Raw genomic sequence first — 16754 nt, 5'->3', positions numbered from 1 at the left:
AGTCATAAGAGGATGTGCCATTTTCTTTTCTAAAGGTTCTGTCAGCACAGACATTGGTGGGGCTGTTCACATTGCGCCTCAGCTGAGGTCAAAAGAAGAAAAATAGTTGCGTGTATAGTATCTTAAACATCTGACAAGTTCCAGTACAGCTGTTGAAGTGAGCCCCATCTCCAGTGAGGAACTGGAGGGGTGTTCGACATCCAACAATGACACAAGTCAAGCAAGTAAGCAGCTGAAGTGTCCAAAGGAGGTCCAGAAAGAAACTAAGTGAAAGATCAGATCAAGTCTTTTCTATGTCAGCAGAAAGATGCTAACCAGCTGATAATGAAAGAGAGTGGGGGAGAAGCAGGAAATAAGTAGAAAGATTGTGTTTGAGGAGCTGAGCAACCTTGCATAGCTTCCGCAGAGCATTGCATGCTGTTTTTTATTTTAGTACCACTTCCAAAAAACAACATACATGGATGCATGACTGCATTCTTTGGCAGGAAACGGTGAAAACAGAAGATAAGGAACTGGAAAAATATAAAAACAAAATTCTTGGCCAAGATTTCTGCAAAACACAAAACAAGCCATGTCCTTTTCAACACTGAGATCATTTTCCTCACAGATAGTTTATCATATAGTTCTACTGTGTCTTGTGTTAATTTATGTTTATGATTTGTATGTAAGTTGTGCACGTCTACAAGTACGCGAGTAGCTTCTCCCTCTAGTCCTAGCTATTTGTTTTTGGCTGATTCTCTCACCTATTGAACTACATTGCAGCAACATACTACTCTTCCCATCCCTTCCACTAGCCGACAGGAAGCAGAGGCAGCCCTGGTGTGCGGCCATGTGACATCACTTCCTGTGCCTGTGAGGGAAGTGTATTTGCTGTGAGGCGTGGGGGCCGCCAGCAGAGCTGCCTGGGCTTCCTGTGACAGCTTGAAGACATACAGTTGTTGCGTATCCCGCTGTTAAATTCAATCCAGATCCTCTGGAATCCAGCTCTCTCTCTCTCTCTCTCCTTCACTAACTCCTGCTCGCACCACCACTCTTGCTCTCTCTGTCTCTCCCTCCCTTTCCTCCCTCCGTGCGCCACTGCTGTGTCCTCAATGAGGGGAGCTGAAACACGTGGTTTCTTTGAAGCAACCCTGTCTGCGCATTCGTATGTTTTAAGTGTGTGTTTTGCTTTTGTCTGTTGTGCGTGCACTTACAGCAGTAGCTGTTTTTTGCCTCAAAATGAGGACCAGACCTTTTCCAACCCTGGCAAATTGCAAAGCTAGATGTTTTATTTTGATATGCTACTCCATGCATTTGTGCAGAGGTGTTCTGCCTTTGATCTGCCTGTGCTGGGCGACCATTCATTCCTTATGGCCTTGCCTTGGAGTCATAAGGAAGCTGGTTGCGTGTGCGTGTGCGTGCGTGTGTGCGTGCGTGTGCGTGTGCGTGTGCGTGTGTGTGTGTGTGTGTGTGTGCGTGTGCGTGTGCGTGTGCGTGTGCGTGTGCGTGTGCGTGTGTGTGTGTGTGTGTGTGTGTGTGTGTGTGTGTGTGTGTGGTTTCAAAATAAAGTAATAGAAAAATCTGTGAGAGAGGATGGAAGGAAGTGGGTATGGAGAGAAGGAGGAGGTGGAAAGTTTGAAAGTTCTAAGGAAAGCCATGCTATCACTATCAAGAGCTCTTTTCTTCTCAGGGTTGGGTTGATCTGTGGCGCCGGGCATTCTGGGTACCCACAGGGGTCAGGAGAAGCAAGTGTGAGCAACATTTGTACAGATGTTGTGTTATTTTTATAGCTCTACTCCATTTGCTGGGTGGCATTTCCTTCAGTGTTAACAACCAGGTTAACTGCACACAGACGCACTCAGGAACTCCAGCCATTTTTTTTTTATTGTTACGCTAACTCAAGCAATTTTTCTCCACCATCCCCCCACCCCCCAAAAAATCCTGCCTCTTTCTTCATCTACTGAACCCCATGAGTCCAGCTTCACCCCGAAAAACTCACCCTGCCTCTGTGAAGAAGGGATTTATGGTTCCTAGAAAGGAGAGTGGCAGAGCAGTGTGCACTAATGGTTTTGCCTCTCAGGAGGCAGCAATGCTAGGCTACACTCCTCTGTTTCCACATGGGAGGGCGAAAGTAACAACCCTGAGTGAGACAGCCATTCTTGTCTACTGACCACAGCCGTCAAAGCAAATGACACCTACTAGTGCAAAGCTTGGAGGCAATCTGCAACCAGACAGAAATCCGTCTGTTGTTTCTTACTGAGAGTGACTAAAGTGTAAGAGATTTTGAGTTAAGCAATAACCAGAAATGCAACTGAGGCTGATAGGAAAGTCATTGTATTTGGAAGGTACAGGGCAAATTGAAATGTTATTTTGGTGATAGTGGTAAGTAGTAAACTTATTACAGTTCATCGTGAGAGGGTCAATTTCATAGCAAGCCATCCAACCTGCCCAAAATTTCTTTCAAAACCAAAAATGTTAACCTAATGGTGGCCATAGACGAAAAGTCAAGGATCATCATAGTCATTGGGATTCATCTTCTGAGCACCATGAATGTCTGAACCAATGTCATGGTAATCCATCCAATAGTTATTGAGATATATTCAGTTTGACTGACATACCAACACACCAACTTTGCCACCCATAAAACGTGGCCAAAAAACATTAATAATGCTGCTACTGATTCATTTCATTCAGTTGTCTAAGAAAATAGTAAATCATAATACAGCCTTTAATCAGCAGTATTGTAACCAAAATGCCAGACTATAGCTTGTCTCATACAACAAATGTCAATATATTGGTACATTTCCCACTGTTAGAATTAAAAGGACTTGGCAGCACATTCATCTTCAGCAGCTGCTTCTAGACAGAGAAGCGCTGCAAGGCTTCCTTTAGAAATTTATTCAGAGTGGTCAGGACATTGGGTCTGAGGTTGGCCAGCCAATATCTACTGTATGTAAAGGGAGAAGCTGATTCAACATTTTCCATGTTTTAATGTGGCATGATAATTCTGGGAAGCTGTGATGAGAAGTACGGGAATTTTCAGAAAAGCGACCAGTGTTTGACTTGTTGATTTTTCTTTGGTTGGAAAGAGAGAGGGACTAATATTTGACTCTTATTTTGAAAGCTGCTCCGTTCTCTTGCACTCATGCATGTGTATAAATAAGCATTTCTGTGGTCAGCTCACCTGTAGAATGTTTTGCTTAAACATGTCTTATTTCCAAAATACCTTTTCGTGTCCAATGTATACTTAACGCCCACAATATGATTTCCTATGCAAGCTCCACCTATTTTTCTTTTACCTTAATTGCAGTTTATCCATTTGCTGCTTATCCTGTTTTCAAATTTCAAGTTTTGGCTTAGCCCAGATAAAAGTGAATGACCTAAATTGCTTCTCTAAAATGCATGCAAGTATGTGTCTGAAAGATGTGTTTTAAACGAATACAACAGAACAGAACTTAATTGTCTATATCTGTAGATACCATCATTGATTTATCTCCTTTCTTGGTTTTGTAGCTGACTCGTCAGAGGCTTGTGGATGCAGATGGCATTATCAACCCCGGGGCTTTCTACATCTACCTAACTGCCTGGGTCAGCAATGATCCTGTGGCATACGCCGCCTCACAGGCCAACATTCGCCCACACCCTCCTGAGTGGCTCCATGACCGTACTGACTCCATGCCCGAGACACGCCTCAGCAGTAAGTCAGCTTACCATAAGTTCACGACAGAATGCTAGAATTAAAAACGGGAGGAAGGAAAAATGAAGGAAATTTCAATAAGAATGTCATTTGCTGCAACAAATGAAACTAATTTGACATTTTCTAGTTCATACCTGCTGCACCGTACTGTTGAACAAATTGCATTTAGTGAAATTGTAAGCCAAATTTTTGTTGGGCTCATTGGTCTCGGCTGCCCCTTTTTTTTAGGTTCCACAGGGCGGCTGCTACATGTGAGCAGTGTTTACCTCTTGTGGTTTGAGTTATTGCTCCTTGTCTGCCCCTTTGCCTTAAGTGAGGTAGTAGACTTTACTGTACCACTGCAGTGTGTGTGCGTTTGTGTATGTGTGAGCTCAGGTTGCAAGGCTGAGGACCAAGACACGGCTCACTGTGGTTCTTCTAATGGTGCCTGTGGTGAACGCTATAATCCTGGCTACCATGGGGCCCTAGCATTACACACGCACACACATACATACACACACACACACACACACACACACACACATTATTAAAACTCAGTGACCCCAAACACTACACACACCCTGTTCTCATTTCCCTACCACACACACAGACTGTAACTCACATAAAAAAGTACAGTCATGTTGTTGTTTGATTCAAGCCTGTGATTTGGTACAAGTCAGGAAGTGCTCCACAGGGTAGAAAAATGATTGGATAACAAGGAGAGACTGGCTTTGGGTGGGAAGCACAATTGGATAACAAGCAGGAAGTCCTTTATGGGGGGGGATATGATTGGATAAGCAGCGTGAAGTACTTGGCTGTGCGGGAGCCCCCCGGAGCAGATCTGTGTTGGCCGAAAGCCAACTGGTGTCCTAATGGAAATTTATAGTTGAGATTATAAAGGGCCAAAACCATGTTAGCAAGTGCTCCTGTCTGACCCTGCAGGCACTGTGGAACATACACACTCACACCAACCACAGACAGCCCAGAAACACATATTTTTGTAAGGAAAAAAGATAGATGGATAGATAGACGTGGACTCGCAGAGTAACGATTTCAATCTGCCCTATCCAGCAATGTGTTGTTTATTACACGGAAAGCAAAAATCTGAATGAACACAATGTTTTGTCAGCACCAAATATGACTTCATAGCAGAGTGACAGGCAGGTATGTGTGTTTATGCATCTATATTATTCTTTATGTGGCAGTGCTAAGTTTAGGGTGTGGTAATGGTTGTGATTCTGACATTGTAATTACCTTGAATCAACGTTACCTCTGACACTCTACTGTGTCTGGAACTGATAGGCCCTCATTAGCCGGGCTGGGCCACAGACTGGCTGGGTTTGAGTCAATGGAGCTCTGTTTCATGCTGCTCCGCCTACCCCACCACACACACACTCACACGCACACACTCACATGCACACACACTCACTCACCCACAGATGTAGCTACTCTTGGAACAAGGTTGGATTAGGGAGGGAAAGCCTTGATATTGGTGGTTTGGCTGAAGAGTGTAAAATTATTTCTGCAGATACACTCAATGATCAGAACCTAATGCTAGTTAATCAGACTAGACAGATATCATCTGCAGATGTCATCATTGCCATTGTTGATTTATCTGATTATTTCCCTAATGGTCCTCAGTAATCTGTTTCTCTGAATTGGAATTTCATCACCTAGCAAGGCATGCTGTGGGGCATCTGTTTCCAAGGCAGTAAAGTGCAAAATCATCATAAATGGCTGTATGGGGTCTAATAAATGATGTGATTACAGCTAAATATTGGTCAAGTTTTGTCTTCTTTACTTTCAACAAACTGACTCTCCTCTCATCGTCTCTCCATCTAGTCCCGGCTGCTGAGCCCATCGAATACGCACAGTTCCCTTTCTACCTCAACGGGCTCCGGGAGACACCGCAGTTTGTGGAGGCCATCGAGAGCGTGCGGGCTATTTGCAGCAACTACAGCCGACAAGGCCTACCCTCCTACCCCAACGGCTACCCTTTCCTGTTCTGGGAACAGTATGTTAGTCTGCGCCACTGGCTTCTGCTGTCCATCAGTGTCGTGCTTGCCTGCACCTTTCTGGTCTGTGCCCTCTTCCTGCTCAACCCGTGGACCGCCGGTATCATAGTGAGTGTTGGAGAAAATTAACTGACAACAGACACAATACCACACATACATATTTCATACGTGGTTATAATGGCCAGAAAAGCAGACCCATAAAAACACACATCCATAGACTACGTCAGATGTTCTGTGAGATGATTTCCGAGATGGTGGCACATGTGCTTGCTCTCTCTTTGCTACCCACTTTTCACAATCGTTATATCTGGCTAGTTTGATAGGTTAGTGCATTATGAGACAGGTCCACTCCTTAACACAGAGAGGCAGAAACCTCAGCTTTCAGTTATTAAAATCCCTTTTCCTGCTCTCCTCCCTTTTATTTCCTGGTTTTTATGTGTGGTCCAGAAAGAATCTCAAAGAGGAGAAAGTCAGAAAGGAGAGGGAGCTGCTGTGTGTTATTGTAGCCCGAGTCACTAGTGTTTATCTTGTGCTGTTTTGTTAGGGCCAGTCTGTTTAGTCTAGTCCAACACCCCCAGACACCAATGCTGAAATAAATGGGGAGAGGACACAAAGTTGCTCAGGCAACTTGCTCCCACTCTAAACCTATAAAAAGTTTGATTTTATTTCCATCTTCCACACTCCTTCTCTCCCCCTCCTCTCACAAGAGCACGCAAAACACGCATTCACATGCACAGCCAAGTGCACGAACACACAGTCTGAGCACACACGCAGATATGTATACACTTGCACACATGCAGTATGAACATGTAAACACGCAGGTACGTAATTCACACATGCATACACAAAGCGCTCTGGTTTTTCTCTCTGGTGGGTTGTATTTTACGACAGGCAGTGGCCAGGCCACCCGAGCCCTTAAACAGGGAGGAGGGGACCTCATGTTCATCCTTCAGGCTTTACTAGCAAGATCAAAAGACAAGTTATGGAGAGGCGTCAAGTTTAACCATTTGCTCTGTCCAAGACCAGACCACCGCCAGCCCTCCAACATCAAACCCTAAACTTTAAGCCCTTTGAAACCCTCTCAGCTATTTGCCCCGAAATCCATCTTAACCACATAGACAGAGGCCTGTTTTAAACCTTGTGTCTTGTATTTAAATGTATACAGATGTTTCTAATCCACTTGATATTGACTGCTGCTCAGAGAGTGATCACTTGTGATCTGGTTTTGCTTCTCGTCCACATTTTCGATTGCCATTTTTTATTTTTGTGGGAAAAGTGCAACTGAGTTATCTAACACAGGATATCTAGGAGTGTTAAGTCTACTAAAATCTTAAAAGACTTAACTTTTCAAGTCTCTAGATATGATCAGGACCAAATGATTTCTCCAAATATTTGTCTACTTGTGATCAGATCACCCAAGATACACTTGAGCAAGTTTAAATAGAGTCAGACACACAAATACCCCCTCGTGGACACATGCATGTATATACTCTGTGCTTGATTATTGTATATTCACCCACACACACACATACACACACACATACATACACACAGCTCCCTCCCCTGCCCACCTCAGCCATCTTCAAAGGATTTGGGCCCCATGTAACCTGACACCTGTCAGCTGATAATGGCATTTACTCCCAGCTCTGTCCTGCTCTGCTCTGAAGCCTCCACACACACACACACACACCAACACACGCATATTTCATCCACACAAATGGTTACTACTTAACACATCTATAAGGTAGAGATACTCAAGCATATCATCCTCATGTATTATTGCCCCCTATATATATCTTGTGTGCACTCAAAGTCCAGGTCAACTGTAAATCCACATTACACATTCAGTGAGTGATAGTTAGTTTATTAAAGTACAATAAAGAAGAGGATTTTTTTTCCCATTTATGGTCAACTGATTCACTATGCTTACATAGGAACTGCTATGCTTGCTTGTTTTTCTGCTTTGTCACCTGGGAAATGTGCATTATAATACCAGGTTGACTGGCATTGTCTCACTTCTATAGAAGGTATTGTTTTATTTTGGACTCAAATACAGAAGTGGAAAAGGTTTGTGACCTGAAAAACCTGTAGGAACCACTTGAAACTATACATTTTCTCAAAAGAGAAAACAGAGATGTTCAGGGACATAACAGGCTTATAGAAATTGGTTTATATATATCATCTTCTTGCTAACACAGGTATCTTTCCATAAAAAACAGTGCATGTCTTCTCCTGTGTTTGATTAAGTGCTTTAAACCATTTTTCATATAGGTTTATCAACCACCTTCTTCTCTAACACAAAACTCCACCTTTCCTTCCAGGTGTTGGTGCTTTCTCTCATGACTGTGGAACTGTTTGGCTTCATGGGACTGATGGGAATCAAGCTGAGTGCTGTCCCTGTAGTCATTCTCATTGCCTCTGTGGGCATTGGAGTGGAGTTCACGGTCCATGTGGCTCTGGTAGGCACACACATACTGAAAGAAAATAAATTACTAATAAAGTAATCAGCTAATGCCTTTACTTTCTGGTTTTAAATACTTTAATATGACTTGTTGGCATATTTTTTTTCATTTCCCACAAGTGGTGAAATGTTGAATATTCTCAGTGTTTTTTTGTAATAATCACAAAAAGTTTTTTTCCTGAATGGTTTTGGATTCAGTAATCCTCCCAAGAATGAAACTTAAACTAGGTTTTGTGTGTGTGTGTGTGTGTGTGTGTTGTAGGCGTTCCTGACAGCCATAGGGGATCGTCACAAGCGGGCAGTGCTGGCATTGGAGCACATGTTTGCTCCGGTGCTCGATGGAGCCTTTTCCACCTTATTAGGTGTCCTTATGCTTGCTGGCTCTGAGTTCGACTTTATAGTCAGGTGAGTACAAAAACCAAACCTTATAAGAAAATGCTACATTCATTTAGGTGAATATAAAAGCACATATAGGGGTTATTGTATGATGTCTGTGTGGCGTCAGTAGAGACCATGCCCCGACCTGTATGTCACAGGAATCTACCCGAGACACCAATCATGCATGAAGGCTCTTGGCTTTCTCCCCCCCCCTTCTTGTCTTCCACCCACATCTCCTTTTCATATTCCCTCTCTGTAAACCTCATCCCCTTTTCAGCTACCAGTGACATACCTGCTTTTTTGTCATCATAAACAAGGCCTTTATCTTTCTCCACCCTCCTCTCCCCTTGTGTCTATCCTTTCATCCCCCTCTTCTCCCCCTTAGTGTCTTTCATGCCTGAGATTTTAGGGGAAACCAGGGAAAGGATGGAGAGTTGAAGGTCAGGAGAACAAGGAGGAGGAGGGCTGGGAGGGAGTAGGTGGAGAAGCAGAGGGAAACAAACTGAAAGCGAGAAAGGGGGGCGAGAAAGCAGCAAAGTCTTCTGGCTTTTGTAATCTCCCTCAGCTAGTTTAACTGCCCTCGCTAGACATTTATAAGTATAGGAAGGAGTAGCGGAGTGGGGGGCAAGTGGGCAGTTGTGGAAAGACAGGAGAAGTGGAAATTAAAACTGACACACTGTGGGGCTCTGCGTCGGTGGCTCCTTTTGTGTGTGCGTGCTCTTGAAAGCATCAGACAGAAAGGTGGCTACCAGTCGTCAAACAAGGGAGGAAAATGAACGATTCTGTATATTCTCAAGCCTGGAGTATTATGAGAAGTTTCCAGTGTGCTCAGTCAATAATTTAAAGTAGGTGAGGTAGCTGTATAATTTGGTTGACTTAGCACTAAAGTCCATGTGATCTGCTAACACACAAACTATAGGCCTGTCATGTGCACAGATCTGTGCACATGACAGGCCTATAGACCTTCTCTCCTCACCTCCAGTGGTGTGCTCTGGTTTCTGGCTCAGTCCCGGGCCTCCATTTAAAGGTTCTGCTGTTGTCTTAGCAAACAAAGCTGCAGCCCAAGACGGTGCAATAACAACAGGCCCAGCTCGTATTTTTCTGCTTGCGTTGAAATAAATGTTTCCCTGACTTTCCCCCGTCAGCCCTGTGAATGTTTTCAGTCTAAACAGCCCAGCAGGGCACTAAGCCTGGTATGTGGGCTGCACGCGTGCATGTGTATGTGTGTGCATACATGTGTGTCCAAAGGTGGCGCTCACCCCTCCTGGTGTGTATGGAAATGCTAACCGTAGTGATGACACAGTCATTTCAGTTCCACTTATCGTAACAGTTCTGATAATGTAATAAACGTAGATGAAGGATGGGTGGGTAGGTTTTAAATACTGTATAGTGTATATAGGGTGTGTGCAGGGATTGAGCCTTACCACAGAGCAAAAGACAGTCAAATGATGAGTCAAACTGAATTTGACATGTTCTCAAACATTGTTGAACATGGACTTTGCCAGCATTCACCGCCATTGGAGGACTGTTTGTCAGTGCCAGAGGTAGTTTGAATAAGATGTTATGGGAATTAAACCCCAGTGGTGAAATCTGACCATCTGAAAGTATCTACCATCCACCCATCATTGTTTATGCAACAAATGTTTGCATTGCTATAATGTACATTGATTTAATTTTAGTGGAAAACAAGAAGAAGAAGACATGGTACACAGTGAGTGTACACAGACCTGATTCAGAGGATGTATTTTGTTCCTGGAAGTATCCTGGAATTGATTCATTATGTGACAGTTGGTCCAAATCCAATGCACTGCCAGCTTAACACTGCACAGCATGCAGTCCTGTCCTCAGGTCACATCAATTTACCTGCAACAGCAATGAAAGAAAATGACTCTAGCTGGTTTCAGAGTTGCAGATCGCACATGGGAACTGTTTCAATAAATTACTTCATCTGTCTGCCGGCTAGATCTGGTTCTTTTCGGATGTTTTGATTCTGTCTCAGCTTTGCTGTTACCCCCTGAGAGTAAACTGAAGTGAGAAAATAAGAGCGAGATATATGAAACTGCAAGTGAGAAAGGGAGAAAACATACTATATATAAAGGTTCATATAAAACGGTACAGACTAGATCTAATCAATTTTATAAGATGTTACATTCAAAGTAGTATTTATTATGTTTTGGAATATAACTCACATGACCTAGTTTAGTGTGGAGCAGTAAAAGTGTGTGTTCATACCAGCAGTTCCAAATTTTCACGAGGGCATTTTGAATATTTAGTTAGTTTCCATCCTGTTTCATTGGCCACCCATGCTGGGCCGACAAGAACCAGCTCTCCTCACCTATGGTTCCTCCATACAATGCAGGCCCTCCAGACACACACACACACACATTGAAATAAACACACAGATTAGTCGTGAATGTGCGTTTAGTTTGAGGCCCAGCTGCATAGCATACCAGCGCATCTACACCTCAGTTACTCCTCACCCCCTCCCACATATGGACACACAAACAGCACAGTCAAGAGTCAGGCAAAGGGGTTCATGGTTCATCAGTGTGTCCCTGATAACCTGAGAGATTCCACTGGAGGACCAAGTGGGGACGAAAGCCTTCCCTAATGAAGGGAGCACGATTGTGAGAGGAAAAGAGAGAGAGGGATTTAGAGTGGAGATTGGGGGGTCTTACCTGATACATTGGAGATTTAATTAGACGGAGGGGATTGTGGAGTGGACGGGAATTTCACAGGGGCTTAGCTGGAAAGAAGGGAGAGAGAAGCGAGGCAGAGAAGAGAGAGAAGGAAATAAAAGAGAGGGAGAGAGACCAGGGAGGGGTGGCGCTCTGAGGGTCCCCTTCTCTTCTTCCTAGACTAAATTGTTTAAATTCTATACCCTTCACTTCATTTGTTTGCTTCTCCCTCTCTCTTTTTTAGAGTTGGAGAGGAGAGAGAGGCCCCTGTCCTCTTGTGCACCCCCCACCCCCCAATGTTCCCCTCACCCTCCTCTCCTCTCCTCCCCCCTTTTTACCCTCCCTTACCCCTTCCCCCTCCCCTGACATTCCTCACTGCTTTGTTTTCTCCATGTTTGCTTATACACCACACACCCAAGAGAGAGTACCCTCGCTCCCAATAACCCCCCCACCCCCACCCCCCTCCTTTTTTTTCTTTCCTCCCTTGCCTTTGAATTAACCAGCTCTGGCTAATTATGCTTCCCCTTTCTTTTCTTTTCTTTCTGTGGCTTCTTTAAGACTAACCCTCTTTGGCAGGACTTAAAAACACACAAGGTACATTTATGTTTTGCTCCTCAAAACCACAGTGCATTGCTGCCTGTCTGTGGGGGGTTTATATATATATATATGTGTGTGTGTTTGGGGAGTGGCTGGGTGTCTTTGTGGAAGTATTATTTCGGGCATGTGTTGTGGTTGGTCTTGCACATGTCTCCCCACGTCTAAACCTCTGTTGTTTGCACAGGTATTTTCTTTGTTTCTTCCCCTGCTCCGTCTCCATTCTTGCTTGTCTGTGTTGGTCTGAGCAACTCCGTTTTTTGTTCCAGTCATGAAATTTCATCACATGGTGTTTTTAGTAATTGTTTTTATGCTGTATCACAGAGTAAATTTTATGTTTTGCATGCTGTGTGCCTTATCCTTACATGTTGAATTTGGTTAAATTATCCCTGAGATTAAAGTTTATTCCCTATGTTTAACTACTTTTGTGTGCACCTGTGGTGTGTTGCAGGTATTTTTTTGCAGTTTTGGCCATCCTAACAGTTCTTGGAGTACTGAATGGATTGGTCCTTCTTCCAGTATTACTGTCATACTTTGGGCCCTATCCAGAGGTAAGATCCCAAAACATGCAACAGCAAGGAAATTAAGTTGACTAGAAAACGGCAAGTTTTTGTTCAAAAGTGTTTCTTAAGCTGGTGAAACAAGGACTTCCTCCAAGCAGTTGAATAGTGACTCACTGTTGCCTCCTCACCTTCTCTTCCCACCTCTCAGGTGTCTCCAGTTGATGGTCGTAGCCGGTTACCCACCCCGTCCCCAGAGGCCCCTCCTCACGTGGTCCACTTCTCAGTCCGTCCTCACCACAACACCACCACCTCTGGTGCAGCTTCGGACTCTTCGGATTCTGAGTACAGTTCTAACACCACCGTGTCCGGTATCAGCCAGGAGCTGCAGAACTACAATCTGCCCTCACACAGAGAACAACCTCGAGCAGAGGAACAGCAGTACCGCCTCCATACCAGCAGGGGCAGATCAGCCAGGACAGAGGAGGAAAGGAGAGCAGGATCAGGGCATAGGCGCTCAGCCAGGCATCCTGAGCCTCCTGCCTATACCGTGTCTTCGGTAAGGAAATATTCTCCAATGTGTTGGTTCATGCATGTATGATAACAGATTTTCTTGTTTCTCGCTTAACATAAATATCTTATTGTCTTGCACTACAGTCTGTCTCCTCTCAGGGTTGTGATTCTGGGCCCCAGCCCAAGGCTACTCAGCGTAACAACAGCAGGGACCCCAAGAGCCAGCTACACAGGCAGGCCCCGCCCCCAGCCCGCCCGCGCATGGACGCTTTTGAAACTGCTACTGAGGCTGGGGGCCATTATGGCTCACACGGCCATAGAGAACACTCAGCAGGCCACAGAGCTCGCACCTCCCACAATCCACAGCCTAATCACCACCTCCCGCACCACCACCCTAACCCCACCCCTTATTGCCAACCCATCACCACAGTAACAGCATCAGCCTCAGTCACTGTCGCTGTCCACCCGGCCCCCTTGTCCAACCAGAGCCCCCCCTCTTCGTCTTACCCAGGATACACTGCAACGGACAGTTACTGCCCATCAGGGCCGGAGGAGCCGGAGCCAACCTTCCAGGACCCACATGTGCCACTGGACACCCACACAGGGGCCAGAGGAGTCAAGGTGGAGGCCATGGAGCTTCAAGATCTGGAGTTTGAGGCAGCTGAGAGCAACAGTGGCAGGCGGGCAAGCTGAGGTGAGCTTTCAATAGATCCATGTGTAGTACAACTGTCCTCTTAGAAAAGTCTGGTACATTTTAAAGAACTGACTATACAATCTCCTTTTCATTTCCAGTTGTGGAGAATGGAAGTACAACGGCCAAAGATGGACTCCTCTGTATTACTAAGCAGCTGACTCGGCCTGGCGCAGCCCAGATCAGCATAGCCCAACCCGGCTCGCCCCCAATCCTAACCAGCAAGAAACTCGCCAGTGTTGCCATTATGGTGCTCATTCTTACTGTAACCCAGTGGACTTTTGTCTTAGATATTTCTATCTATATTTAAAAGATGTATACATATGTAAATATGAACAAAAAGTAGCTATAATTCTAGGAGCTGTACAACTCCTCATGTTAACAGACTGGGGCCGCCATTGTTATATGGTGTGTGTGTGTGTGTGTGTGTGTGTGTGTGTGTGTGTGTATGTGTGTTCGAGTGTGTGTGTCTAAATGTGTGCGAAAGAAAGAGAGCGAGAGATAGAGATAGATCTCTGATTACTGTTCACTCATCTGTGGATCTGTGCCATTAGGAAGCTTCACCTAGACAAAAAATAACTGTCAGCATTCACTGTTGCTGCTCAAAATATATTTTTTAAATAATATACATTTATAACTCTATGCAAATGTCTCTATAAACAAAAGAAGTGATCTGTCTACATATATATATGTGTATGCATGCATGACTGTGTGTGTGTGTGTGTGTGTGTGTGTGAGTGTGTATGGCTGTATGATGTGAAACAGCCCCATTATATTCTGGCTTCTACATCAAGTACATCCTCAGAACAGACTAACATTTACACTCATTTAAAACGTGAGGGAAATTGTTAGAATTATCAAACAGGGCTATGGTATATGTGTGTGTGCGTTTATTTGTGTGTGTGTGTGTTTATTGTACAAAGGTACGCATGTTAAACTATTAATTTTTTATCACAAACCTGTGGTAGTTATGAAACAATTACTGTTTAACTTGACACGCTATGCGTGATATTTAAGACGAGCAGATATGAAGAAATTTTAAAGCTGTTTTTTATTTTGTTTTGGTTTGTTTCGTTCTCTTAGTTATCGCCTCTGCATTGGAACCTGTTTCTGCTCTCAGCTTTGTGTCACTGTCTATTAGGCTGCTCTCTGGTCGTATTTTACTGTAAGAGGTTACGTATTGTTTAACCCTAGCAGGCTTAAAACAGGTTCTGACTTGTATACTGACATACGAGCAGTAAACCCACCTCAGAAACTCACTCTGCCATCACAGGGATATTCACGTTACTGATTCTGGAACAGGGTCAACACCAGACACTAACTGTGTCCTCAGTGGTTGTGTCTAGTGGATAAGCTAAAGCTCAGACTGTATACTGTACAACCCAATTCAACATGGCACTTGACTGCATTGAAACTCAATTCACAGGAATATTTCGCCTCAAGTAGCTCTTTATTTCTGCCCAACCAATAAGCTAGCCCACGCAGCCTGCTAAGGGCTAAGCCCTATATGGCCTGACAATGTACTCTATGTGTGTCTCAATGTATATGTGTGTATAAACATTTATGTGTGTGTGTTAGTTCATCCTCTTACTCTGTCTCAGATCTCCTTTAGTGACAGTGAAGACAACTGGCCCTGATTCGGCCTCAGCTAATAAAAATTCACAACATAATGCCATGACACTAATTGGACCTCCCCCCTCAACTGCCAAATGGCACAGCCCACAGCCTCAGGGGTCAGAGTTTACGACGCCACCCCCATTTCTTTGCCAGCAATGGCCAGTTTATATCTGCATGTGTGTCTATGTTAGCATGGATACCTGTAAGCCCCCGCCACCTTCAGTTCCAGATGCAGGCCCCTTTGACCCCATCACTCACACCCTCCATACCTCAGTTTTCCTCCACTTTTACACTCCTACTTCTTGTTGAACACGTGTAGATCTTTCCAGAAGTCTTTGCAGTTCTCTTGCTCCTGTCCACCATGTTATGTCAGCTGCTTGCATGAAATAGGTTGTTCTGTTTGTTTTTCGTTTTGTTGTCTCCCAATGTCACATTGGCAGTAGTGGAGAGAATCATAGCTGGCAACTATTTTATTCATTTTTAAATGTTTTTTTTGTTTTTGTTTTAAATGTTCAATTGCGATATTTATATTTTTGTAATATAAAATATGTTGTTATTTTCTTTCATTATTGTCGTGATGCCAGTGGATAACAAATGCAGGGATTTTTATGTCTATTGAAAAAAACACTATTACAGTTTAATGTTTTTACATTAATGGAGTTTATCTGTATAAAGTGCTTACTAATGTTAAATAGGAAAAAAGAGTATATAACATTTTACACTACAGGTCTCATCATAGCTCTTAGAGGATTTTAAAAGGAAAAAAAAATCAGTGGTTCTTCCAGACTGCCATTTTGTTCTCGGTTGGCGTGGATGTATGCTGTTTTCAGTTACAAAGATAAATGTATGCCATATAATTTATTTATATGAAAATTTATTTTTGTAGTGTACATAGTAGTTGTCAAGGTATTTGACAGAAGTATATTTTTAAAGAGTTTATATGTAATGATATACCATAACAGAAAAACCTTAAGGTGCACACTTTCACTGCTAACTGTCTTGTGAGACAACATCGACACCTCCCCTTCAGTATTATGTTCCGATCCTTGGAGAGAGACAGCTGTTTCTATGGGTTTGTCAAAGGCTAGCCATGAAAGTAGAAAATTGTACTAGCTCTCTAAATATTAATGTTCAAACACTGATAGAATTCTAACAAATAAAAATATTATAACTTATTTGTCTCTTTGTTCATAACTTTAATAAATGGAAACTTCAAAAGATTACTTCAGTCTGACTGTGAGTTGTTTCAAACGGGTTTTGTACTTAAAGGAATAGTTCAACATTTTGGGAACTACGCTTATCGGCCCATTAGCTTAGCTTAACACACACAAAAATCTGTCTACCAGCACTTTTAACTTTTAACATTAACATCTTGTTTAATCCGTGTAATAACCTTGAGTAAAAGACAAAAATTTGTAGAGTTACAGTGTTACGTGCCAGACTATTTTCTGTCATACTAATTAGTTTGGTCAGCATGAGGTTTACTCTTTCCAGTCTTTGTGCTAATTGAAGGTAACCGGCTGCTGGCAGTAGCTTCATATTTACTGTACTCACTTCTCATGTAACTCTCTGCAAAAGGCTAATCCTTTCATTTCTGATTTAAAATTCCACATAATACTTAATATGCACATTCTGTAATTATCTTTAATGGA

At 43.4% G+C, this 16754-nt stretch overlaps 1 protein-coding gene across 1 annotated transcript in view; it reads left to right on the top strand.

Moving 5' to 3' along the window:
- The window catches only part of ptch1 (patched 1), a 51344-nt gene extending 35024 nt beyond the window's left edge, over positions 1–16320 (top strand). Inside the window, exons 17-24 of the mRNA XM_070834170.1 lie at positions 3493–3676; positions 5498–5778; positions 7992–8129; positions 8394–8536; positions 12233–12332; positions 12493–12840; positions 12939–13488; positions 13587–16320. Coding sequence (XP_070690271.1) covers positions 3493–3676; positions 5498–5778; positions 7992–8129; positions 8394–8536; positions 12233–12332; positions 12493–12840; positions 12939–13487 — 1743 coding nt within the window. The 3' untranslated portion in view covers position 13488; positions 13587–16320. The remainder of the gene's footprint in view (positions 1–3492; positions 3677–5497; positions 5779–7991; positions 8130–8393; positions 8537–12232; positions 12333–12492; positions 12841–12938; positions 13489–13586) is intronic.
- The last annotated feature ends 434 nt before the right edge of the window (positions 16321–16754 follow it).

Source organism: Pempheris klunzingeri, chromosome 7 (genome assembly GCF_042242105.1).
Source record: "Pempheris klunzingeri isolate RE-2024b chromosome 7, fPemKlu1.hap1, whole genome shotgun sequence".
NCBI lineage: Eukaryota > Metazoa > Chordata > Actinopteri > Acropomatiformes > Pempheridae > Pempheris > Pempheris klunzingeri.
Note: the sequence above shows the minus strand (reverse complement) of the source record. Positions and strands in the feature narration are given on the sequence as shown.